The 27514-nt window shown below is 40.8% G+C and overlaps 1 protein-coding gene across 9 annotated transcripts in view; it reads left to right on the top strand.

The window, feature by feature from the left end:
- Positions 1–24027, top strand: part of CNTN1 (contactin 1) — a 171550-nt gene extending 147523 nt beyond the window's left edge. For all 9 annotated transcript variants that reach the window (XM_083463403.1, XM_083463407.1, XM_083463404.1 and 6 more), the window contains 10 exons: positions 700–820; positions 2640–2798; positions 4187–4336; positions 7312–7382; positions 11338–11572; positions 14984–15087; positions 16020–16206; positions 16658–16770; positions 18360–18516; positions 20993–24027. In XM_083463403.1, coding sequence (XP_083319529.1) covers positions 700–820; positions 2640–2798; positions 4187–4336; positions 7312–7382; positions 11338–11572; positions 14984–15087; positions 16020–16206; positions 16658–16770; positions 18360–18516; positions 20993–21072 — 1377 coding nt within the window. In that variant the 3' untranslated portion in view covers positions 21073–24027. The remainder of the gene's footprint in view (positions 1–699; positions 821–2639; positions 2799–4186; positions 4337–7311; positions 7383–11337; positions 11573–14983; positions 15088–16019; positions 16207–16657; positions 16771–18359; positions 18517–20992) is intronic.
- The last annotated feature ends 3487 nt before the right edge of the window (positions 24028–27514 follow it).

Raw genomic sequence — 27514 nt, 5'->3', positions numbered from 1 at the left:
GGTTACAGACACCTTCAGGTTACAGACTCCGCTAGCCCAGAAATAGTACCTCAGGTTAAGAACTTTGCTTCAGGATGAGAACAGAAATCGTGCTCCGGCGGTGCGGCAGCAGCAGGAGGCCCCATTGGCTAAAGTGGTGCTTCAGGTTAAGAACAGTTTCAGGTTAAGAATGGACCTCCAGAATGAATTAAGTTCTTAACCCGAGGTACCACTGTATTCAAACATTGAATTCTGAAAAATAGGAGACCTATAAAGAAAGGGGATTATAAGCAAATCATTTTAGAAGGTTTTTTTAAAACATTATGAAATGGAATCATGTTCTGAACATCAGTAAACACCTACATTAGACAGCAAAATATTTCATACATGTTTTAAAATACAGCTCAGTCAGCAGACCATGAGGTTCTTAATCTCAGGGTTGTGGGTTTGAGACCCTTGTTGGACAAAAGATTCCTGCATTGCAGAGAGTTGGTCTGTATGACCCTCATGGTAACTTCCAACTCTATGATTCTAGGATGCATATATTTATGGTTTTTTCCAGTGCTGCAGACAAGTCTGTGGCAGGTAATGTAATCATTTTCTGTATTTCTTTTCAGTATGTGGGCACTGATTGCACATAATTTTAGGTCAGTAAACTGTAAACATAAAATATGAGTTCAGTGTAGGATTACTGACTTCTGTCGTTCCTCTCTTCCATAGATAAAAAACAACGGTGAACTTATAGTAAAAAATGCCCAACTACGGCATGCTGGAAGATACACATGCGTTGCTCAGTCAATTGTTGATAATGCTACAGCTTCAGCTGATCTTGTTGTGAGAGGTAATTTTTTGTTTAAATATAAAATTTATGGGCCAGAGTCAACTACTTGCACTGATGAAACTGTCATCATAGTGTGACATGGATTTCCACCCTATTTCAGAAAGAATTATTATTAAAATGGTGGCCACCAAAAGGGGAAAGCTGTCTTCTCCCTCAGAATGGCCTCTAGAGCAAATTCACATCAGGGCACAACTTTATTTGGGGCATTACAGGGACTTAAATGTGTCCTGACAACATAGAGGAACCAGAGGAGCACTGGTGAGAACCCCATACTTGAAATTCAAGCCTATCTTTCAAAACATACAAGAGCGAATACAGTGGTACCTCAGGTTACATACGCTTCAGGTTACATACGCTTCAGGTTACAGACTCCGCTAACCCAGAAATAGTGCTTCAGGTTAAGAACTTTGCTTCAGGATGAGAACAGAAACGTGCTCTAGTGGCGCGGCAGCAGCAGGAGGCCCCATTAGCTAAAGTGGTGCTTCAGGTTAAGAACAGTTTCAGGTTAAGTACGGACCTCCGGAACAAATTAAGTACTTAACCTGAGGTACCACTGTAAAGGTTTTACACCCCTTGGCAATCTTCATTTAATTTGAGCCCTGCAGCTTTATTTGGGGAGGAGTGAGATCTCCTAAAAGCTTAAGAAAAGAACTGTTGGATCAGGTCAGTCTAGTCAAGCACCCTGTTTGGATCTCACAGCAGGTCAACCTGAAAGCAGGACCTGAGTAGAACAGCACTCTCCCCAGTAGTGATACCCAAAATTGGTGTTCAAACTGCCTCAGAGTGTGGAGGGTGCCATCCTGGCTAGTAGCCATTGAAAGCCTTAGCCTTTGTGAATTTTCCTAAGCTATCCAGGTTGGTGGCCTTCACTCCATTTTGTGGGAGCACATTCCATAGTTAAGCTGTGCACTGTGTAAAGTACATTCTTCTGTCTGTCTTAAATCTTCCTAACGTTCAGCTGCATTGGCTGGCCCCAAGTCTAGTGTTATGAGATAGGGAGAAAAAAATGTTCTTTCTCCACTTAATCCACCACCTTATACACTAATATATATCTCTGTTACTTGCTCTTTTTCTAAGATGTAGAGCCCAAGTGGACTTTCTTCCTAGGGGAGCTGCTCCATCCCCTTGAGAATCCAATTTCCCCCTGGATTCATAAGGAAATGAGCAAATTTATTTCTGGGGGGGGGGGGGAATCAGGTAGTTTTCTTTCTTGAGCCCATCCAAGCGGCTTAGGAAATGAAAGGGCCTTCTCCCTCTTTAGTTATCCTGATTCAAATTGTGCAGTGGTCCCAGCCAAGAAGGCATCAGGGAGGAAGACCATTTTTCTGTGTCTCCTTCCTCTTCCCTTCCCGTAAGTCTGATATACTGCAGAGTCCCAGAGTGCTGCTCAGTGGCGTAGCGTGGGGGGGTGCAGGGGGGGCTGGCCGCACCGGGCGCAGTACCTGGGAGTTAGGGTTAGGGGGCGCAAATCCACGGGTTAGGAGGCGCAAATTACTTGCCTTGCCCCGGGTGTTGAGAACCCACGCTACGCCACTGGTGCTGCTCACCTATTTAAGAGCTCTGAGAGTTCATAATTAGACCAGGCTCAGATCAAGTCCCACAACATCCCTAATTTTATTAATTAGGCTTATTGTATTAGTTACTGGGTCCTTAGATGTGCAACAACCCCTGAATTTCTGTACAAAACTCTCAGTGGAACATTTATTGCAAAGCTCGAAGAGGATGCAATTCATTTCCTTAATTTTTTTATTTTGTTGATCCCTATCTATTCAATATTAGATTAGGTCATGTCATTATCTTTCATGGAAATGTTTTTCAGGACCTCCAGGCCCCCCAGGAGGACTCAAAGTGGAAGATATTAGAAACACATCTGTAGTTCTTACTTGGAGTCGTGGGACAGACAATCATAGTCCTATTTCAAATTACACTATCCAGTCAAGGAATTTTCTTTCTGAGTACTGGAAGGATGCCAAAACAGGTAAGAGTAATATTAGAAAGATTAACCTATACCTACCAGACTGAATGTAGGTACACATTACTAAAAAAAAATACAGAAGCTGTTTAATGGTTGGTGTGAAAGAGAGAAAAACATATTGTGCAGTTAAAGTAGTGCTGTAACACACTTGCCTGCATCACTTTCACAGTCTTGGTCTCTAGGTTTTAAATTGTGCTCCATTTTGTACATTAATATATATGCATCCTGGTGTTTAGCAAAGGCAGGGAGTTCAGCAACAGAATGGTGTGGAATTTTACCTTCTGTGCAGAATACAATCTCCCTATTTCCTCTCCGAAATCAGTTCTGACCTGCTACTGCAAAATTAGAGGAACCTTTAATAAGTCACGTCTCAACCATCAAGTCAATGTTGTTGCTCTGCATCTTCACAGGCAGTCATAGTATCATTTGATACTACAGTATATCTAATTCAGGAACAAAAAGTGGGGGCAATACTGAAAATGTTCTGTCTTTCTGTCTCTCTCTTTCTGTCTCTTGCTCTTCTGTACTAAAGTTATTGTTATAAAAATGATATAGTGTGTTTTAGGGTAGAATGCCTCAAGGTCATGGATTCCTGTCAATGTGATATTAGCGTAGGGGTCAGAAACCTTTTGGTGTCCATGGGCATATTTGCAAACCAGTGAGTGTGTTGTGGGCACACCACACCCACTGTAGCCAAGGACATGCTATGGCTACAACCTGGTCTTTTAGCTACAATATAATGCTACTTACAAGCCTAATTTCAGCAGAAGGAGGGAAGGGAACCCTGTGGGCACTAGTGAATACCTCTGCAGACACAATGGCAATCACTGCATAAGTATACAGTAACATACATTTAGAAACAATGTTCACACAATGGTAATTGCAGTGTTTTGTATTGATAGGGCAGCCACATTTGCACACACTGACCCCAACTTAATGTTTGGGAAATGTAACAAATTCCAACATATCTCAATGGAATAAGTCGAGAGGCCCCTGATTTGATTTGATGTTCAGTTTTATCATGCTGATGCACTTGATGTTATTGAAATAAGTTTAGTGTCCATGTTAACTGGCAAAACAGAGCTGTAGCTGAATGATTCAAGTGGCTCCTTTTCTGTTTTTCTTATGCGTGTTTTGGAAAGTAGAATAGAAATTATGTTTGCATAAAAATGTCTCCATGGTCTCTAAAATATGGCAGGCTCCACCATTGGAATGGTATCATTTCAGGGATCTTGCTCAACTTCATTTGTTTTCTAGGCTGGTGGCTCTTCATAAATAATTGAACTGATAAGAGAGGCTGTCCATGTGGCAACTGAAATGTGAACATCACAACCATGGCTGCTATTGTTTGCTTTCACTGTATATTAAATAATCTTTCTGTTTTCATTTAGACCCTCCAGTTGTTGATGGAAATGTGGAGTCAGCCAAGGTGATTGATTTAATCCCATGGATGGAATATGAATTTCGGATAATGGCCACTAATATTTTAGGGAAAGGAGACCCTAGTATGCCATCACAGAAAATCCGAACAGAGGGATCTTGTACGTACGCACTAATGCCATCTCTGATTCAATTACCAGTTTGAAATCCAGAATAGTATTGTAGTATAAAATACTAATAACTATCACATTTGCTGCAAAAATGAGCAAGTTTTCTTTGGATTCAGGTAAACTATTCTTTTTTCCCCGCATTCTGCATCATGTTTTGCAGTTTCTGTGTGCTGTGGAATAAGCACTCACTTTGAATGAGGTTACCCAAAGGAGTCCAATGTATAAAGACAGTTGCAGTCGCATTCATTTCCAGACTAGGTCCACTTGAACTCCACCATGTGGTGACTGCAGAACTCAGTGCATGTTAGGGGGGGAAATGGTTGTCTAAATCACCACTTACTCATACCAAAACAGCATATTTATTTCTTTTTTTTTCTTTTTTACAGCACTTAATTTTATGTAGATGGTGCTTAATTTAAAAACACAGGATATTTTAGAAGAAGGGAAATATTTGTGCTTATATTCGGTGAATGTTCGCATAATCATGAAGTTTTTGAAAGTGGAGAAGAAGCTGTTCTAATAATAGCCCCAGCAGACCACATCCTCAAAATTACCATATGAACACCAAGCCACTATTTCTAGGCGGAAGTTTTCTAAATTTTCCTTTAGTGCTGCAATTTTCCATTTGCTTCCCTTAAGTTTTCAAGAGGCACTCAATGCTTACCTTTTCTGGAACAATTTTGGGCGCTATCATATCATATAGCAACGGGGATTGCTGTGCGCATACAATGGCAGAGTCAGTAAGTGTTACTAGCAATACACCTGCCCAGCCCTGACTTTGCCACCGCCTCATCCCTCCCACTAAGTAGCAGTGAGGAGTACCTATTGAAATTAAATTTCTGTTAGCACCTGCCTGAACATCACTTGGTTTTTCCACATTTGATGGATGACAGTGTAATGTGCTGTAAGGTATAATATGCATATAAACACATAATTCACTACCACACAATGTGGTGAAGGCCACCAAATTGGATTTCTGTAAAAGAGAGTTATGGAGAATAAAGCCAAAGTTATGGCCACCCTTTTGCACAGGGGTTGCTTTCCAGGTCATGGCACGCATCAGTGATGCATAAGAACCTGTCCCACCCCATGATGTGCCTGCTCTGTTATGCTCCTGTTATGCCCCCTTCAGGGACTGAAAACTGTGTGTGTGTGCCTTGGTCGCATGCAGAATGACTGTTCCCTGTACTACTACCTCCAGTTTTGGAAGCACTATGTTTTTGAATGACAGCTGCCGGGAAAGACAAACGAGGAGAATGGTTTTGTGCTTGGTCCTGCTTGCAGATTTGCCCGTGCTCATCTAGTTAGCCACTATGAGAATGGGTTGCTGGACTTGGATGGATTTTTGGTCTAATCAAGCAGGGTTCTTACATTCTTATCCATTATTTGTAATGATCGTTTACATATGCAAGCATGGCTGAACCAGCTCCTAGAGTTGTAATATGCTGAACAGCTAAACATTTGTACTCTAATCTGCACAGAGTACTAATACCCTGAACATCTTAGCTTTACAGATGCAGATGTCTCGGTTTTGGCAAATGGATGTCATAGATGAGGTGCATTATTCTAAACAGCTCTTCAGATGGTTTTTAATCTCCCCTTTTTATATTCACAATGCAACATAATGCAGCTGTTGTTGTGTGTTGGTGCATATGCCTTGGCTTGGAAGTGTAACAATATGGGGGGGGGGGGACTAACCAAATTCTGCATTATGATCATAAGAAAACATGCCAAAGTGTTTTTGCATGTTGTACTAGATAATGCTGGTTTACAAATGAATGAAAGCTCTCAAAACAGTATCAAAGGCATGACCTTATCCTCCATAGCACACGTTCTGCTTTGTCTAAATGCTTAATGTTAGATCTCAGTGCACAGTTGTGCATAATCTTTGGCCTTCAACACACATATTATTGAACTGTGTCTTCTACATGAAGAATTAGTTCTGTCCTTATTGTTGAAGATAATGCATGCTGCTTTGACTGTATGCAGGAGATAACAGCATTTCTCTGGGAAGTCATACGTCACTGCAGAAATGCACAGAAAAGCCTGCATGTCATTCTTCAGCAAATTAGTAGTAGATTATCCTTTTGTGTTGGCCTTTCAGCCCAGATATTGGGCCATTGTCTTGAATGAATGCATATCAGGAGTATAAATGTGAAGCATTTGTACTGCTAAAGAGCCACAACTGGCAGTACCCTGTTGAAACTGGCACTGTTTTAAGGATGAAGGAAGCATTAGCTAGGAAAGCCGACTGAAAGAGGAAAGTAAACCTCAATGAAAAAGTATTTCCGACTAAAACAAAATCTAAACAAATAAACAAGCCTAGTGTAGCTGACACTTCCTTTTTCAGCAGTTGTTTTAATAAAAGAGCTTAGGTCTAAAATATAGTGTATAAACTTGGAAGATGAATTGAGTCCCAAAGAAGCACTTCTGATAGTTTGGAAAATGGCAGAAAGGAGGAAATATGACAAGTGAGGGAATTAAGTAAAATAATAGAGAAATTGTACCAGTCCTTGTTAACACTTCAGTTTAAGTATTATAAATGCAGTTATGAATATTCTTTAACACTCTGAGTTGTGCAGAGTTTTCTTACCATAAGCTACTTGTGGATGTAAATTTTAAGTATGTGCTTAAAGTACAAGAGTACAAACTATTGAGGTGAGACCAATAAATCTTCTGAATGTCTAATTAACACCCCCCTCCCACCCAAAAATTGAATTACAGTATACGTTCAAGAAAAACTGTACACTATAGCCAAACCTAGATTCAGTCATGTTTCTTCTGGAAACAGAGTTTGCTTTTCATTTGGCAAGTCCCAAGACTTTCTCAGCAATTACAGGCTATCATTACTATAATTGTGTGGGCCTTATGGACTCAGTGGCATTCTTAATGGAAGGGGAGATTAAATAATGGTTTGTTTTATTTTATGAAAGCAGAGAAAACATTTCTCTTTTTCTGTTCTTTAGCTCCAAACGTGGCTCCTTCTGAAGTTGGAGGAGGGGGTGGCAGCAATCGAGAGCTGACAATAACTTGGGTGGTAGGTATAATAAAAAAATTATGCTTAATCTTCACACTGTTATAAAAGGACCTGTTCATGTTGAACCAAGGGTGATAGTGTCAAGATTACAAGTGGATGACATGTCAATGTTGGTTATAGTCTTGGTGATTTTGTGTACATTTTTAAAGGGTTAAACCAGGGGTGTCAAACTCAAATTCATCAGGGGCCGCATCAGCAGTTTGGTCACCCTCAAAGGGCCGGTTGTATCTGTAGGACTCAATATAAAAACAAGTGGAGGTTTCCTGAATGCATGTAAAGTGGAGGTTTCCTGTGTAGAACAGCCGGCGCCGCTAGAGGGCAGACGTTCTCTGGCTTGTAGGCTGCTGCGCATGCGCTGAAGAGGCGGCTTTCTTGTGTAAAAAAAAAAAAAAAGCCAGAATAAAAGGTGAATGCTGGCAGCCGGAGGCGGCTACACGGGCCACATGACGAGGTCTGGCGGGCCGGATTCAGCCCACGGGCCTTGTGTTTGACACCCGTGGGTTAAACTCATTTAATCTTTTCTGGGAACTCACCTTAAAGGTTATAAAGCGTAAAATGGATTAAGATTAGTAATGGTGCCAATATTTGAAACTTATATATCAGGGATGTCCAACCAGTAGATCGTGACCTACTGGTAGATCCCCAGCTGATCCTGGTAGATCACAGGATCCTTATCGTGTACAAAAAGTTACAGGGGGGGAGCTTAAAAACTCTATGTAATCCTCCCCCCAAAAAAGCTCAACAACTCTGGGCAATCCACCCACCCCATGCACGCTCCTCCCCCCTCCAATGACAATGGGTAGATCACTGCCAGTTTTTTTATAGTGGGAGTAGATCGCAGTCTCCTGGGAGTTAGACATGCCTGTATGATTTATCTAGCTCCTAGTGCACAGCTGCAGTGGCGTAGCGTGGGGGGTGCCAGGGGTGCCGACCGCACCGGGCGCAACATCTGGGGGGGCGCGAGTCCAGAGGGAAGGGACAAGTTCCTTCCTCCGCCGGGCTCCCCGCCGCCACCGCCAGTCTTGCGCCCTAGCGCGCGCGCCCCCCGCCGTTGCTGTGGCTGCGCTCCGCTCACTGCTCGCAGGAGGAGCAGCCGCTGCAGCAGCGCCGACGCCGCCACCGACGCCTGGCCGGGCACGGGCAGCCTCTGCACCCCGACGCCGACGCCATCCCCTCGGCCCAGCCACAGGCGGCGGCTGCTTCTGCCTCCATCCTCCTCCGGGCAAGCAGCGTTGTTTGCGCGGCAACTCGCAGGTTAGGGGTTGGGGGGGCGCAAATTACTTGCCTTGCCCCGGGTTAGGGGGCGCAAATTACTTGCGTTGCCCCGGGTGCTGACAACTCACGCTACGCCGCTGCACAGCTGTATTTTGAATAAGGGCACAATTCACCCAGAGTTCTTGTCCAGCTCAGAATGTCCAGTGAGGGTTCTACCCATACACATTCAGCAAGGCCAGGTGATCAAAGCCAGGTGATCAGCAAGGGCAGGTGCATGCCCTGGCAAGAACATGCACTTGTTTGCACCGCACTGACCTCACTGCTGCCTCCCCCTTCTCCTTTCTGTCCTGGTATGCAGCAGCAAGGCAAATATAGATAAGGCAGAGATATTACACTTGTTCATCTTTAACAACCATTCTGTATTCACTTTGTGCAGTGATTTTAAAATTGCAAAAGTATTATTTTTACAGATGTCTGCTTTTCATTTGGGGGGGGGGAGTTGTCTATTAAAAACAAAGTTCAAAAAACTTTAAAGTATCTTAAAAGTATTGACAAATGTTCACTCCTAAGGCCATGAAACCTTTGGGAGGTGTGGGGCGGGGAGATGACACATCTTCTGCTGCATGTAAATGTCCATATCCCTAGCCAAGTTGGCACTGCAAATTTGGATAACTTCCAGCTGTGACTAACTTTTTTTAAATTATAGCCGGGTGGGGGTGTGACTAATGCAAGATCAGAGAGTACCAAAACAAGATCGCTTTGTTCTTTCACATAGGCCCAAATAGATTTATATCCAAATTACTTCTCTCAGCTAATGGAAGGCTTTCCCCATCTGCACTGGAATGGGAGGCTCATTTAAACCGGGAAAATGGGTGGGTAGGATTTCCTTCTCAGTAATTCCTTTAGCATGTATGTAAAAGTAACGTTGTAAATGTTTCTTATTTTTAATGTCAGCCTGGCTCAGGGCAAATAGATAGGTCATGGCATGGTTCTCTAAAAGTTTGCATACTTTTCATTTAACGGTCCAATACTTTCATAAATTACAGCATACGAACAAAATGTATAGCAGGTTGGCACACCTAGATAATTTGCTGTGATTCATAAAGCCTCAAAAGGCGAGATGTTTAGGAGCTAGAGCAGTAGGGATATAAACTTCCATTCTACTGCCCCTTCTTAATGCAGATTCAAAGTTATTATCTCATTCCTCCTTTTGAGGACTAGATTAAGAAGCTGGATCTTAACGTTAGTACACATTTTCAGTCTTGCCACCCCCCTCTTCTATGGTTACAAAGGATGGATTTTCTCCTCTCTAACATTTGTTAATGTGTGCTGGGATTTTAGGGATTATGTTTGGCTTACTTTGTTTTTATTACTGACTTTAAGTCTCCTTGAATCTTTCTGGAGACTCTCTGTGTGTGTGCATGTCAGCAGAAATCCATTTATCCCTTTGAATTGCAGACATGGCAGAATTGTAGAGATGCCTTGTCTTGTAATGAGGGATTAAAAATGATATTAACTTACAGATTAATTGAGGAAGGAAAACCAGCAGGAGTTGAGGAGGGTCTGGTTTGGAACAAAATCTCCCCTCTGTGATGAAGATTGTGAAATTGAGGAAAATTTAGATAGGGGTGGTGGAGAACAAGGCATTGTGAGCACAGTGCATAGGTTAGCACTTCAGAGAGACTGAAATACAAGTGCCAAAGACACTTGAAGAGACAGACACTAACATTAGAAGCCCCCAAGCCCAAGACAGGTGAACTGGAGTACTTGGACAGTCTTGTTATAGTAGGCACAATTGAAAGCTGGTGGGACAGAGAGAACCAGTGGGACATGGTTATACCTGGCTAGAAACTCTATAGAAAAGACTGATGAGGATGTACTGGCAGCATCACTTTGTATGGCAAAGACAGCGTTGAGCCCAGCAAGCTAGAAATCTCAAAAGGGGGGAAACTCCTCCACTGAATCACTGTGGGTGGTGGTACCCAAGCCCCAAGAGTAAATTAGTACTGAGGATGCATTGTGCTGTCACCTTCCTGATCTTGAGATGAAGAATGAAATCAAGGAGGCATCCAAAAGAGGATATGTAGTAATGGGTGACTTCAACTACCCTCACATAGACTTGGCTAAATATGCGTTCCAGTCATGACAAAGAGGTAGCATTTATTGATACCCTAAATGGTTATAGCTAAGAACACTTGGCGCTGAAACCCATCAGAGGGGCAGCGATCCCAGACCTAATCTTGAGAGGCACCCAAGACCTCCAAGTTAAGGCTGGCCCCAATTCCTATCAGTTTTAAGGGCCTACTGAAAACCATATTTTCCCTCAGGTGTTTAGTGGGTGTTACTAATGTTTCAGCACCTGGTTGAGTGGAAAAAAGGTATATTTATGGTAAAATTGTATTATATATTTTGTTTTAAACTTTTACGCACTCCACTCTGATAGTACTGTTGCAATGAAGGGTGGGTAAAAAAAACCCAATTTAAAACCCATAAAATAAAGCACACAGGGCTCTGGCAACCAGCCCTGAGTATGAGTTCTTTAGCACAATATGGACAAGTGGGAGAAAGTACTTTTTGGTTTCCTCCTCCTGAAATAATCTGATTTCTCTCGTGCTCTGAACTGTTTCAGGCTAGCTGAAACCTTGTACTGGAACCCTCCTGTTAGGACCTGATAGCATTTTGCTCGTGAGTTCTCCTTTGCCCAAAAAATAATTCTCAACCTTTTGTCTTTTTTTTATAGCCTTTACCACGAGAATATCACTTTGGTAATAATTTTGGATACGTAGTAGCCTTCAAGCCCTTTGATCAAGTTGTGTGGAAAAAGGTTATAGTTCCTCAGCCTGACACTGGTCGGTATGTCCATAAAGATGAATCAATGATCCCTGCATCAAAATATCAAGTAAAAGTGAAAGCATTTAATAACAAAGGAGAAGGACCATTTAGCCTCACTGCTATCATTTATTCAGCAGACGATGGTAAGTAGAAATACTAGAGTAGGGGAAGCAGGGAACTGAGTTGGTATCAATACATTGGCAGTCAAGACTATTCATGACCATCTCAGACTTAAGAGATCATGGTTCCATTTTCATGCAAGAGACTTCGTAAATTCAAGCAGAAGACTCATTTTGGATAATTAACTGGCAACATGTAATTTGTTTGTTTGTTTGTTTGTTTTTAGCTCTATGACAATTTGATTATATCTAAGTAAAGCATTGTTTTAGGTAAAAAATCATTCATTTCTATTAATACATTTCTTCAAAAGTTTATCACAACAGTGACTTTACCTGAAATTTGTGACATCAAAATGCTTTTAAAATCACATTTTCTTAATCTTTCAACCCTTAATAAGCCTCATTCTAATTTATATAACGAACAATTGCTGTTCTGTTTTTGGAAAACTTGAGGGTCGGGTCCAGACACCATCATCCTTAAAGTTCAGTTTACTTCAGTTTAGTCCCTTTGATTGCATTGCATCTTCTCTAACTATGACAAAGTGCCTATCCAGCCAAAAGTATATATAATTCCACACATGTGATTGTCCCTGGAAAGCTAAGAGACTATAAGATAAGAACATAACATAAAAACATAAAAATAGCACTGCTGGATCAGATCAAAGGCTTATCTATTTCAGGATAGAAGATTGAAAGGTTTAGTCGATTAACAGCCCTACATTATTAACATGTGAAGAGCCACTCTTTTGGAATCTGCAACTGTGCTAGAAATATAAGTGAGCTCCCTGTATTGACGAATTTTTCTCCATGCACCTAAAGATTGACAATTTCCGGTACAAATTTTACAGGCAGTTAATGTGAATTCCACAAAGACCTCAGCAGAAAGAGAGAGAGAGAGAGAGAGATGAAGGGTGACTTCACTTTATATTTTATTTTATTTATTTAAAAGAATTTATAAACCCTAAGCTGTATAGACTATGTACAATATAGAAACATTATCCGTTAAAACAAAAAATGCAGCCTAAAAACCAATAAAATAAAAGCATAAAATGACACATGGAATTGGAGGATTTGTACACATAAATCAAGGTCCAATCTTTTATATGTATACTTGCAGGATATTTTGGAAAGACGGGAACAAAAAGTTATGCCCCCCCCCCTCCAACCAGATGAAGGTTCCTAGGATTATAGACTACATGTAGTTATCTGAACAGGGTACTTCAAGTTCTGAAAGTTCCAAGAATGACTTTGTGGCATTGACATTAACTCTTTGCAAAAACTGAACTCAGAAAATTTTGTGTTCTTCTGATAATCCTGTGACTTTGAGAGAAGATCCTGAAGAAAGAAAGCATGCTTCAAAAGCTTCAGACCATCAGGCCACCAGTCGCTGACTGTAATCACCATGTGAAAAACCATTTTTCTGGCAGACTGCCTTAGTTTTTAGTAACGGGGGCCATGCCTTTGCAACTGTGGATAACTGATTAAAATTATGAATTTGTTTTAGCAGCTGTCACTCACTGAATGCTAATTTTAAAAAAATAACGTTCCGTACAGGATGGTTAGGTTTTGTTCAATGCCCTTCAACAGATATGTAACTGTTTTTCCCTGAACACTGACTGTTTTGATGTATAGTTGACTGGGTGCCCAGTTAGAAGATTAAATATATGAAAGGTTTCCTGAGCTTAGGCAGCAGCGCCTTTTCTGTTGCAACTTGTTGCTAAGAATCCTCAAAACAGAAGTGATCTGTGCTCGAAAAATTAAAATTTATGTAGACAGTAGACTGTCCTATGTGTCTTCTTTTCACAAATCTGACTGCTTATATAAATTAATCATGATTTTTTTCACCTACGCTTAAATAAATATACAAGATAATGTTTATTACTGAAACATTCAGGGTCATACGTTCAAAACTATATGTCTGTATTTATTCTGTCTGCAAAGCAATGTGATAGAGGACATGTCAAGTGTTTGTGTGCATATCCAGCCAGAAAGGCAGCCTGGAAGCAGCGGCGTAGCGTGAGTTGTCAGCACCCGGGGCAACGCAAGTAATTTTCGCCCCCTAACCCGGGGCAAGGCAAATAATTTGCGCCCCCCCCCAACCCCTAACCTGCGAGTTGCTGCTGGCGCTGCCACGCAAACAACGCTGCTTGCCCGGAGGAGGATGGAGGCAGAAGCAGCCGCCGCCTGTGGCTGGGCCGAGGGGATGGCGGCGGCGGCAGGGTGCAGAGGCTGCCCGTGCCCGGCCAGGCGTCGGTGGCAGCGTCGGCGCTGCTGCAGCGGCTGCTCCTCCTGCGAGCAGTGAGCGGAGCGCAGCCACAGCGACGGCGGGGGACGCGCGCGCTAGGGCGCAAGGCTGGCGGTGGCGGCGGGGAGCCCGGCGGAGGAAGGAACTTGTCCCTTCCCTCTGGACTCGCGTCCCCCCAGATGTTGCGCCCGGTGCGGTCGGCACCCCTGGCACCCCCCACGCTACGCCACTGCCTGGAAGTTGTATGTTCAGATACCTTTACGTCTGTGTCTAAGGATGTATTCTAAGCACTATGCCTCAGATGCTATATGCTGAAAGTACCACGACATCCTACAATCTTATCTGCATTAATGAAGAACTTCTCTAAAGTTTATATGTTGTTTGTGCGTTTGTTTGTGTTTGCTTTTCGATTCAGTGATTTGCAAAAACTAGTTAGCTGCCTTTTGAACCCCCCAGGACAGATCATTTAAGTAAAAACAAATTAAAAATAACACTGAAACACTGACAGAATTACAAAAGCCTATGCAAAACTCTGCCAGGAGCTGCTTAGCAGCAGTAGTAGTAGTAGTAGCAGCAGCAGCAGCAGTAGCAGCAGCAGTATTTTCTATACTTCTGTATTTTGTAATGCTTAGAGGGTGCTGATTCCATTGGGGAGGCACCATCAATATAAGTTAGGGGTGGCTAACCTCTGATATTTTTCCTGGTAGTGAGAATTAATCCGTGTTGGTATTAGGTGGCCACAGTGTGTGTGTGTGTGTGTGTGTGTGTGTGTGTGTGTAAAATCCATATGTAAAATCCAGAGTCTTTATCAGCAGGACATAGGTGACTTCCAAGGGTAATCATGAGGTTGTTGGCGGCAACTATCTTTCTAATTTTGCGCTATAGCGTGGCAGCCACATCGTATTATTACAACTGCCTCCCCCAATAGCAGCTGCTTTGTGATTCATGCACCCAGCACTTGATCAAAATTCAAAATTTATCCATTGGTCCTAAACAAGTTGGCAATCCCAGGTTTATCACACTGCTGCCTTTGAGAACAGTGCATTAATGGAGATTCCGGCTACAACCTTCTAAATTAGTTGGTATTTAGAGCTGCCAAAGTAGCTACAAGTTCATTGTAAAGCAAGGAATTGCTTGTAGAATATCTCACTTGTAGCATTTGAAGTGAATTGTATTACTCATTTTTCTAGCTCCTGTTGAAAGACCTAGAAATGTGAAAGTAAGAGTCAGATCATCCACAGAAGCCTCTGTTTCTTGGCAGCATATTCTTAGTCCAGCTATTACAGGGTATGAGGTGAGCTAAAAATATTTATTATTAATTAAAGTATATAAAATGAACCATCTCTATAATTCTCTGTTTTGCCATACTGCCCGTGGAAGCCATTTTGTATTATAAAAAAATTCCTTCCAGTAGCACCTTAAAGACCAACTAAGTTAGTTCTTGGTATGAGCTTTCGTGTGCATGCACACTTCTTCAGATACACAGAACTAACTTAGTTGGTCTTTAAGGTGCTACTGGAAGGAATTTTTTTATTTTGACTATGGCAGACCAACACGGCTACCTATCTACATTTTGTATTATGTCACACACAGAATAGCAGCTATTTTGCGACTGCACTCTCTCAAAATTAAAAATGAGTTCACTGGTCCAAAAAGGGTTGGCAACCCTTGGTTGAATGCGTTGTGGACTTTGAAAACATTGGGCCATTGCTTATTGGTGTCCTGTTGCTGTTCTCTGTTACCATTTTGAAGGGGAGGTTTCTCCTGTTTCCAGTCTGAACTAAGAGGACTAGTTTAGAATCCCTCTTCATAATGCAGTCAACTTACAAGCTGGGTAGTAGTAATTAACAAAAAAGCAAAAACAAACAGCTTTTGAATTCAAAAAGGAGATAGCAAGTTTAATTGTTGAAATGAGTCTACTGTCTCATCCCTCCGCTCTTTTCATTTCCTAGTTCCTGTATAGGTCTAACTATATCTTGCTCTGCTATCCAGTTTCTAATTCTTGTGCTAAGTAAAGTTTGCCACTGCACATATTTCCAAATGCACAGAGCACTGCCAGAATTGAACCAGTGTCTTTTGTTGCAAAATTTGAGCTGGAATCGGAGAGCTCTTCTGTTTGCAGACATTATGTATCATTGCTTTAGGAACAAGTGGCAGTCAAGAGACGAGCACTGTTGTTTGAAATTCATTCTTGTTCTCAGATAAACACATGTCTCATGTTTACAGATCCGCTACTGGCCCAGTCGTGGGAGAGAAATAGAAGCAAATAAAGTACAAGTGAGCAGTCAGAATTTTTCAGTGAGGTTGGAAAACCTGAAGCCTGACACACACTACTATGCAGATGTGGCAGCTTTCAACTTCGCAGGCGTTGGACCTCCCAGTAACCGTTTGGCTTTCATTACAGAAAAAGCACGTAAGTAAAGTGGTTCAATTGCTGATTTCCTACTTTCTGTTATCCAGGCAAAGAGGCCTGGACCAATGCTGCAACATGACAGCAGCACAAGTGGTTTGGAACCCAGCAGATTCTATGCCAGCCTAGCTCCACCCCAAAAGATATCAGGGATTTCCATGCTTTCTTCGGGGGTTTCCATTGGCTACTATCAGTGATGATACCCCCAGCATTAGCTTCTGCCAGCCATTCAGCCAGCCACATTGGAACACTCTCACCAGCGGGACTTCCAATGGAGCTCACCTGTACATGGCTGAGCGAAGGCACACCTCGACCTCATCCAAACCCATTCCAGAACAGGGGATAAGGGAGTTGGATTGCTCTGTAACTTTCTCATGGTGTGTGTGTGACGGGGTGGTGGTGGGGGATATCTTCCTGTACGCACCAGAAATAAAGGTCTTGTAATATTTTCCAGCTCCAAGGCAGCGACCAAGAATTATCAGTTCTGTAAGATCTGGTTCGAAGTACATCATAACATGGGACCATGTCAAGTCGCAGTCCAATGAATCTACTGTGAAAGGATATAAAGTAAGATCTGTATTGAGATGCTTTGCCCCCATTGTGTAATTTAGCAAATATGGTTTATCACTTCACTTGTCTATTAATTCACTTACAATCAGATTCTACACCTTCAGGGAGCAACAACAGAATGTATAAACAGCTAACCTTGGTTAGGCTAATATGAATACTTCAATAAAACTCCTGAAACTGACTTCAATATTACCTTGCTAGTTATGCTGTCTACATACTCCTAGAAACTGTTATCTGAGCATGAGTCTTGGCATGATATGAAAACAAGCTACATAATTCAGAAGTACATGTCTCTCTACCCCACAGTTCTTCTCATTCAAACAGGTGTGCAAATCAACCATGGCCAAAAACACAACCCTGTATTGTGATTTGTGCACTCATTACCAAGGCAGGCATAGAAACCGTGCTGCCTTTTTTTCCAGTGACTAAAAAGGGTGGAGTAGACTCTTCTGGACATCAGTTAAGGTGGTGATGACTTGGGGTATCTTAGGACACTTGCTTTCCCAGCTAAAAGCAAGAATCAGGAACCACAGTCCATGAAGCATAGAAAAAGAGGTGATCCATGGAGGATATGGAGAACCAGTCCTGATTTCTTCTCAGTTATTGCTCAGATGAGGCAGGTGTGGAAGTGGTTCTCCAGCTTCTGGAAACTGTCTCATGCCACTACCACCAGTGCTTACTACTTACTTACCCATGAAGAAGGCAGTAAGAAGGAAGTCAAAGATTGGTTGTCCTGCTAGAACATATCTTTTCACTCTGTGTTGAGTGGAGCTAGTAATCACCTCCGGTTCCCGTGAATCTCAACCCATTTCCATCTGCATTGACCTCCAGAATACAAGCAACAAAAAACATTTAAGCACACATTATTGTAGGGTGGGGGTAATTTGCCAAAACCCTCTCACCAGGCGCCCAAGATGTGTTCCGTTTTTGTTCATTTTAAAAAAAGTATTGCTTTGACTATACCTTAAAGGTATATATCTTGACTGAAAATCATGCTTGTTTATGAAAGCATTCATATTTATTTATCTCACATTTCTTCATAATATGTTATGAATTTTCGACTGGTTGGATTAGCTAAGGTTGAATTACTTCTTTAAACCTTCATGGTGCAGAGAAGGCTTTTTAAACCATTCCCCTTATGTCATGTAAGTTTTCCCATCAGAGGCAAATAGCAGCTCCAGCAGCAGGATTTGAAAACCATGACTCAGATGGAAGAATATTAAGAAGATCCTGATTCTGCACTGCAGCTCTGACCCAAAACTCTCCTACTAGTAAAACAAACATGGTCTCTCACACATGTGCTTGCATCTGCTGTTCTTAAAAACCACACACAAAGCCTATCATAGATCTCCTGACATTACATCTAGTTTGCCCTAAAAGCCTATAATAGTTAAAACTGGGGATCAGGTCAATTATTTTATGTGTTTCAGCATTTAATTTTTCTACGGTTGAATGGGGGGGGGAATGTTCATTTTGTAGCTATTTCTTTAATGCTTTTTCTAGAATAAGATACAGCTTGCCTTTTTGTCATTTGATTTATTCTCTGGAGTTACATCCTGTACCGTGTCATATTTTGTCCCTGAAAGGTGCTGTATAGACCAGATGGCCAGTTTAATGGCACACTGTTTAGTACTGGCAAACATTATATAGAAGTTCCAGCCCCTGTTAAAGGTCAATATGTTGTTGAAGTTCGGGTGCACAGCGAAGGGGGAGATGGAGAAGTAGCTCAAGTAAAAATTCCAGGTATGTAGATTTTAAAATACACCTGAATTATATTTCAGAATTATTATTTTTCTGTGAGATGCATGCCATTCTAATACAATTGTTCCAGAACAAATACTAACAACAATTCATCAGTATACAGAAATAGGTTGCATTGGAATCAAGTTCGGATCTTGTTTTTCACATTTTTTACATTCACCCTTTTCCCCATTAAGTAGCAGAATAACATATAAGGGAATGACCGCTCCCCGCTTAAAACGGGGGGCGCCCTTTGCGTGGACGCGTGCAGCCCCTAGATCTGGAGTGGCTCCAACAGCATAGGCTTGGCTTTGCCTTCCCTCAGGTGGGATACCTGGAGGTCTCCACCTACCTCAGTCAGTTGTCCAATCCCACCTGGGGGAAGCGTTGCCAAGGAGACCAGGCCAGGTAGGGGAGGGATTACCTGCCCACACAATAGAGGGAGGATCTTACCTAGGAATCCTCACTTGGCTCCAGAGCTTCTCCCACCCTACCCACCCTCAGTTAAGGTCTTATTTTGCAGGTTAACTTTTCTTCACAGATTTTGCAGGTTAACTTTTCTTCACAGGTATGCGGGCGCTGCTACGTTAAGGTTGCTGTTAAAGGGCCGGAAAGGAATTTCCCTGCATTGGCAGGTTTCGCCTTTCCCGTAGCAAAACGTCACAACTTTGGCGGTATCAGGCCTTGGGCGGAATCCTTTTGTCCATCTTCCTCTTGCGGCGGCGATACCAGGGTTCCCCGTTAAAGGGGTTTTCTGAAGGGAGGCTTTGGCCGTACACCGAAAGGTCGTCATTGCTCCCTCCTGCGGCGGCGGCGTTATGGGGGCGGCCATCTCTGCTTGAACATATGTTCTCCAGAGCCGGCCCATCCCCCCCACACACACTGGATAACCCTGATGCTCCCTAAGTCCCCTGCTGGGGACCGGGGAGGGAGAACGCCCAATGCCTGAGCCAAGGTCTACCCACATTTGAAATTTAATAAAGTTGTGGCCAATTTAATCCCATAGCACGTTGTCTTGAGTCGTTATTCACATGACGGGGGGACCGTGCAGGATCTGGGGACTCCGCCTGTCCACACAATGGAACTGAACTATTATCAAGGCTGGGAAACTGCATAGCCTCTACTCAGTCCCTTTAATACTTAACAAAAGGATTATGTCCAGTAAATAAATAACTAAACAAGATTACTCTTGACTCAACTGTCCTGTGGCACAGGCTGTACTCTCTATATAAGTTGGAATGTGCCCCTTGGTTTTCTTTAATCACTACAGTCTCTTACAGTGAGCTTGTGAACAAGTCAGGTTCCCTTTCGCTTAATCCTGTGGTTTTTGGGTTCTTTCTAACTCTGCTACTCAATATGCATGGAAAGCATCTGTAAAGAAAATCCAACACAGGACCTCCTGCTTGCAGGTTGGTTCTGCATGCACTCAGGGGCCCCTTAACAAATTACAGTGGTTGGGGAGCTCAATTCTCACTGTAAAGGCAATGTGCAGGAAGAGAAGGCTTATATCTTCACTCCCTGCACTGAGACTTGACAGGAGACACAGACCCAACATATGCCTAGGACCCTTAGGGAGAAAGCTCTTACTGGCACCAATATTGGCTGCCTGTTATGTATTTAAGCAATGCCTAGCTCTATTCATATGTTACTCATATGCAGTACAATGGCATGTGAAATCAGAAGTGTGGATGTGATTTTGGTCCACCTCAATGCTGTCTCTGCTTCTTTCAACAACCACAGTTTAAAAACTCATTTGGATATTTATCAAGGTTAAAATAGCTGTTTTTCCCCCTTATCATTTAATTATTTTTCATTACTTCCACTCATTTTTTTTATTTTCTGTTGCCTTCCAACTACTACTCCCCTACCTAGAACTTCCTTTCCATCTAATTGCTCTTAAAATTTCAGGTATTCAACTTCTCCCCAAAAGAATCGAAGTTGCCAAATGAGAGAGGGAGAGAGAGAGAGAGAGAGAGAGAGAGAGAGAGAGAGAGAGAAGTATCTCTATATTATTGGCAACTAACAGTGTAATCCTATAATAAGGGTAGCCATATTTCAAAAAGTAAAAACCAGGACACCCCAAAGGTTGTTGAGCTTGCACCGCCTTTCGGAAATTTCCCCCGGACATCAATTCCACCATGTGTATCAGATTGCCACCTAAATAATGTACATGCCATCTAATTGCAGTGTAATGTAAATGTAATCTAAAGTGGCTCTGAATTAGTTCAGAATGAACAACAAAAAATAGGACAGTTCTGGCATTCATACATGGCATTGATTTCTTCATTAGTAATTTATGAACAAATTGTTCCCATTCATTCTATTTTTTAAATTCGTTATTAAATCAATCCTCACTTTGGATCACAACCTTGATTGCTTCAGAAAATATTTGTCAAGAATTTTGATGAGCATCCCATTTTGTTTTGCATATAACATAATGGCTATCCCTTAACAAAAGCCAAATCTGTTTCATTTACAGGAATTGCTGCTGGAATATCGCCCAGTTGTCTTGGTTTATTGCTGTCTGCTATTGGCATCCTTGCCTACCTGGAATTCTGAATGTAGCTGGATTTAACATGTCCTCAACTGAGTTCAAAGGACCTTCCAACCTGAGAGGATCTCAATTCTTTTTTTTATTATTATTCCTGTGGCACTATCCTAAGCCAAATAAATTACACTTTCAAGAAAATTATCCTCCTGACTTAATCATGGATTTCAGAAGAAGAAAAAAGACTGAGGCAGGAACTCCTTCATCAAGCAACTCAACTTTTGAAAGTTTGAGGAATGATTTTTAACTTGTTCCAGTTATGCCTTATAAAACACTTGTGCTGATCTGCGGCAGTTGCATGATTCGGTCCAATGGGGCAAGTTACAGTGTTAAAATCCAATAACATAGGCTGTACAGTAAAAGTAAAATCACCACACATAGGTGCTTTAACTTTAATAACAAATCGTGAAAACATAATAGAAATTGAAATGTTGATTGTATGTGGTATATGTAGGAGTAACTACGTCTGTCCGTACTATCCTATCTGTTTTGTGTACTGCATATTTTTGAATGGCCCCTATCAATTATGACTTTCCAGGTTTTTAGAGACACAGTCAAAGCAAAAACATTGCACTCATTTTTTTAAACGCTTTTCTTCTTGAAGTGACTGAATGTGGGTGAAGAACACTGAAATCCAAGTTCAATAGCGATGAATCTTATTTTAGATGGATTTGGAGTTCGTACGAGTATTAACAGTAAAGGATATTCCCGCACCTTAATTTTAAAATGATATTTAAAATCGACACGGTCTTTTAGAAATAATGCTAGTCAAGCCAAGTGTGAATTTCTGCAGTCATATAGAGGTTTATTTTGCTGTAAGTAATATTAATAGTTATATGAGCAAATTTACTTCTAATATTTCATTGTATCCAAATGTTCCTGTCACAATTTGAATCATTCCAATTCCGTCATGAATTTCAGAATTTAAATTCCAACATTATATACAGTCTAATTATTTTTTACTAGCCAGTATAATGGCATGATGGAAATTTGAAAAGCAATTCCACAGTTGGATCGATATTAAAATAGTTAAAAGTATTTAAAATGAACTTTAAAAGCTCAAATCATTTACAATAATAACAAATCGGATATGCAGTGAAAAGACAAATAGCAAATAACAAAAGTTATCCTATTTATTTTTTTGTGACACACATATTGCCTTACTTTAGGGAAGGCCAACCATTAGGAGAATGATTTGCATTTTCCAATAAATTAATATTGTTCTACTTCCTAGAGATGTAAATAAGAGTTGTAAAGGTCTAACATGATTTTCCCTATTAAATGATCCCAGGAGATAGAAAGATGTTATTAAAATTCAGATAGTTCTCAACTGTTCTGTCTGCTTTGAGTATTACTTATGTTTTCAAAACCGGGACTTCCGTAAGAGGTATAGAATGTCTTTGTTCTGACTGTTTCTATGCTGTATTTAAAGCTGTTAAAAAGAAATGCCTATTTCTTTCAGAATTCATGGTGTGCTGGGAATTTGGTGTGAATTTGGGTGGGCTAGGGTGGGCAAACACCATCCACTGCATACTGATTCAGCTGGCTCAAGTAATCGTGCAATGTTTGAGGCTTCAAGAATTATAAGCTTTGACCATATTTTATTAGCACAGCCTTGCTAGCTGCTTTAGAGATAGACTTTAACTTTTTAGGACTGGTACTGTAGATGCCCATGTTAATACTATTTAAATGAAGCAAGAATAGACTTTCCCCCCAACCCTGTCTTTAATTTGTATGATTTTTTGTACTGTAAATTTACATTTTAAAAGCCTAGACCCTTCATGAATATATATATATATATATCAATGATACCGTTTTAGTTTAATTTTGACTCTTTGTTACAAGTTGAAACTTTTTTTAAAAAAGAAAACAGGTGAAAATGACAATTTGTCTATAGAGGAATTTCAAAAGCTACACAAGCACTGCTGAGTTTCATAAATTATGTAATTGTTTTAAGGAAACTAAGATGACTTCATACGTAAGAAACTAATACCTTGGAAGCCTTCTGTGATATGTTTTAATTTGGTTTGGTTTTTATGCAGTGTGTGACTCATATTTTTGTAACCTACAAACACAATTATTATTATTTTCTTTTGCCAAACTGCATGATTGCCTTTTCGTTTCTAACGTGATATAAGGAACAAAACCAGATCACTTTTGCATGAAGAGAATTCGGGAAATCAAAGCACACTTTACTTAATTTAATCCAGAACACAGGTGAGCTAAATTTCATCATTTCATGCTAATTAGCTAATCTCAGATTTACATTGTTCAACACAATTGTACAAATTTAATGCAGACATTAAGTTCCCAGCAGTTGTCAGCACAGCTAACTATATACTGTATCATCTGCTTTTCAATGCAAGGTTCTTAATTAAAGTTTATATAGATAGACACATTGGCTGTTTCTTTGTATTTCAGGCAATATTGATATTAGTATTATTTGATACTGGTGATTTTTGGATTTTTTAGAAGTTACTTTTTATCATTTTATTTCCTATTGAGTAGACCAGGACCATGCTCTGTCCGTTTTATGGTTGAAAAATAAATTATAATTAAATAAATGTATTAATGGTACTCCATATGTAACAATTGTCATTTGACTTTTCCAGAGGGTTATATGTTTATGAAAGAGAATCAGAGGAATCTAATCCACAGAAAGAAGTTTTGTTCTTCAGAAGTTTGTGTTTTTTGTCATCACTGGATCTATGGATTAGTTGACACCCCTTTTATTCTAATTAAAGGTCTAACAGATTACGCTTAGAAATATCACCACTTCAAATTTATTGGCATTTTTTAAAAAATGTACATTTATTGAATACTGCTCCATCAAAGTAAATATCCACGTGCAAATATTGAAATGTTGCATCATGGCTTCAATAATATTAATGAGTGAAAAGAAAGACAATGATGAGAAATCGTACAATGATATGCCCAATGACCAAATATATAAAAAAATATTCACACTAGAGTGTCAGTCTCCTTTGTATGGCTTTTAAACTTGACTTGAGCTATAAGAACTCACTGGTTTTCATTAACATATTTCATATCCTCAGACCCGTGCTTCTGGTCTTCCGCCATTTTCCAGTGATTACTCTAAAGTGTTTTCCTATTTAGAAAGTATTATCCTAACTCTGAATTGGCTTTGCTGGCCTTCAGTGAAACAATTGCATAGTCGAATTTAATCTGCCAAGTATTATCACAATGTTATCCTGTTAACTGCACGACCTGGTATTATCTGTGTGTCATATTTCAGAAGCGTTGTCTTCACTTCTGATTGGCTTTGTATGTCCTCAGTGATGTCATTACACAGCCAAATCAGATCTACTATGTAGCACAAGCTGTCTTGTTCCAGACATGATCCCTGAAGGTGGGATCACTAGCATGACTCAAATGTGAATTTGAAATTGAAAAAAGGAGTGAAATTGAAAAACAACAACCCGTGAGCAATGCTATGTTATCACATAGAATCATTCAAAGGAACATTTATGGAGGGAGATGGAAATGATACCCTCATTGGCACTACATGAGAGTCATTCTTGGGAGGAAGTTGTATCTGCTAGCGAGTGTTACCATTTTCACCATCACCCCGTCCCCAGAACTGTCTCTATAAATGGTGCTCAAGTATGATGTAGCATCACTGATAGTGCCATTGATATGGAGAAACCAAAATGGTGGTTGTCAAGAAGGGCCAGTGTACCAGGAGCAACCCTGCTGTTGCCATTGCAAAATGAGAGCCAGAAAGTGACAGGAATGAGTAAAGTTCACCACCCAAGGACCCCAAAGTTCAGAGTGAATTTTCAGTTCAGCCCTACTTCCAATTCAGTGTGAAATAAGGAAATATGTGGCACAACCCTAGTCTTCATCACAATCATTTTCATTCAGTTTGGTTCTGGTATTTATCCCCTGAGTGCTGTTTTCTGTATCCCTTCCTTTCTGCAAGTCTCTACTTGAAGCTGTTGTCATGAAGTGATGAACAGTTTTGTTTAAACTTTACAAAGTTACTTCTAAAACTTCTAGAAGGTTCCAGTTCGTGATCTGCATGCTTGCCCTCACCTACATGTGACTGATTGCACAGAGAGTAACAGCTACAGGTAGGCAACTCCGCTTTCTAATAGCTATTGAATCCAATGTTGTTGTAAGCAATTACTGGACCTTCCTGCAATGTTCACTGGGTGAAATGAAAGAGGAATTCAAAGAGCCCTACCTAGGAAAAAAAAAACAAAAAAGCAACAACCCAGTGACATAAAGACCTTAATGCTATCATTAGACCAAGGCTAATACTCCTTGGTGAGATCCCTCTTAAGTGTTTTTATTAATTAGTAGCCTACTTGATTTATTATCTGCTCCCTAAATTGATTCATATTTAAAGGGGGAAACTGCTACTATGTATGTAAAAACTATACGGTACTTCTACTTTGAGTCTGGTTGGGAAAAGTAGGGAATTCCCCTCTTTGAATAGCCTGTGAATCCTGGTTCTTGCCAGACACTTGCTTTGACCGCTCTTCCCAGCATTGTGAAGTTGTCAAGGTACTGCATTGGTTTCCTGGTCCAGGCTGCCCTTCTCTCACATGGATTTATTGCCCATTTAGCACATCCTCCAAAACAGCAAATCAGTGCATTCTTATACCCGCAGGTCTCAGGGCAGTTCACAGGAGAAAATCACAATATAAAACATAAAATACATAATTAAAACAAAAACAAAAAGAACTCAGTACCCCCCCCCCAAAAAAACCCACCCCATGTATTAAAAGGGCATTGGGTTTGAATCAGCCAAAGGCGTGGTTAAAGAGTAACATTTTTGTCCAATACCTAAAGATGTATAATGAAGGCGCTATGTGAACCTCCCTGGGGACAGAATTCCACAGACAGGGAGCCACTGCAGAAAAGTTGCCACACTCCGGACTTCGCGTAGTTGCAAAATCTATATATTTTATAGGAGCTGCATTTTACCGTAAGTAAATAAAACTGAATCTGCCTTGTGCTATTTGTTAGTCCACTACAACTGTGAGCCATAAAAATGATTCACATGGGTTAACCCTTCACTCTTTGAAGCTATTCAGAGTAGACAAGAAGAATCAGGCATTGGATGATAGGGCTAGGTTGCCAAGGGCAAGTTGTGCAAAGGAAGCAACTTGAAATGGACTCTTCTATGTGCTCAGCAAGCTAGGTTATCAGTAGCATTATAATCATGAAATCCAATATCTGATTAGCTCATTTCCCACAATCCTGCTGCAATGTAGCTAAATCACTTTGGGAAGTTTCACTGGAAGCAATTCATAAATGTTATTAATTGATGGGTTGGTTAATAGGGATTGGTGCAAACGTGTCTGCAATGTGATACAGGCAATCTTTCCTTCCTAAAAAGACCTAGTCTCGGCACAGGGACTTAGTTAGAATTAATGTAAAGTTATTCTGTATACCTTCTATTGTGAGATTTCCTGCCTTCCACTTACTTACTCTTGAAAATGGTATTTTGATATTCTTGTAGAACTGAGTTAATGGATAAATCCATTTTCACACCTTCTGGCAAATTAATTCCTTGGATGATCTGTATGCAAGTCTATATAAGTCTCTGCCCAGCCATTGGATTAACTAACACACAATCAACCTTTGTAGTTATTGAGAAGGAAGGAAGTTAATTGAACCACAATTTTTATCCTTTTCATCATTTTATTATTATGCTCTCCCTCTACTTTATACAAAGGATCACAAGGAGGATAAATTGGATTTGAGCCCACCCAGAGGCATTCTTAACAGTAGTTTATGATCTGTTATTTTCACTATAAGCAAATGCTTCTTAAAAACTGCAACTTGGCATTTTAAGGCTACCAGGATGTTTCTTTTCTCTGTTTTTTCATAGAAGTTATTGCTTTCTTGGTGAATTTCTCCCTTTTTTAACTAAAAAAAAATGACTAACATTGTTGCCTTATAACTGGTCTGGTCTGTTCCTTCAGATGCAGAGAGATGCTGTCTTGGCATCAGCTAAGAGGTTCCTGGGATCTGCTTTGCATTTTGTCTCCTTCTTCCAGCACATCATGGCATTCTTTAAGCTTCTAAATGGATGATAATAGTGCTGTGATTCTTGGTAATCTAATAGAAGGGGCTTTGAAGAGGAGGTTTAAATGAACCTTAAGTTCACATTTATACCCTCATGAGGTCTGAACTGGTGGTGACTGACCAGGGCAGAGACCCTGGGGTCTTAGCTCAATAAAGTTTTTTGCCTAGTGTGCAGCAGCTGGGGAAAAGGCAAATTCCATGCTAGGGGTCATGAGGAAAGGAAGTGAAAATAAAACAGCCAGGATCATCATAATGCCAGTAGCCAAATATATGGTGCAACCACACTTGGAATATTGTGTACAATGATGGTCATCTCACCTCAAAAGGGATAGTGCTGAGCTGGAAAACCGCAGCCCAAATGATCAAGGAATGGAGCAACTCCTTTACGAGAGA

Source organism: Podarcis liolepis, assembly GCF_965112155.1.
Source record: "Podarcis liolepis genome assembly, chromosome: 10".
Taxonomy (NCBI): domain Eukaryota; kingdom Metazoa; phylum Chordata; class Lepidosauria; order Squamata; family Lacertidae; genus Podarcis; species Podarcis liolepis.
The sequence above is the reverse complement of the archived record's forward strand: the minus strand, read 5'-3'. Positions and strand labels throughout refer to the sequence as shown.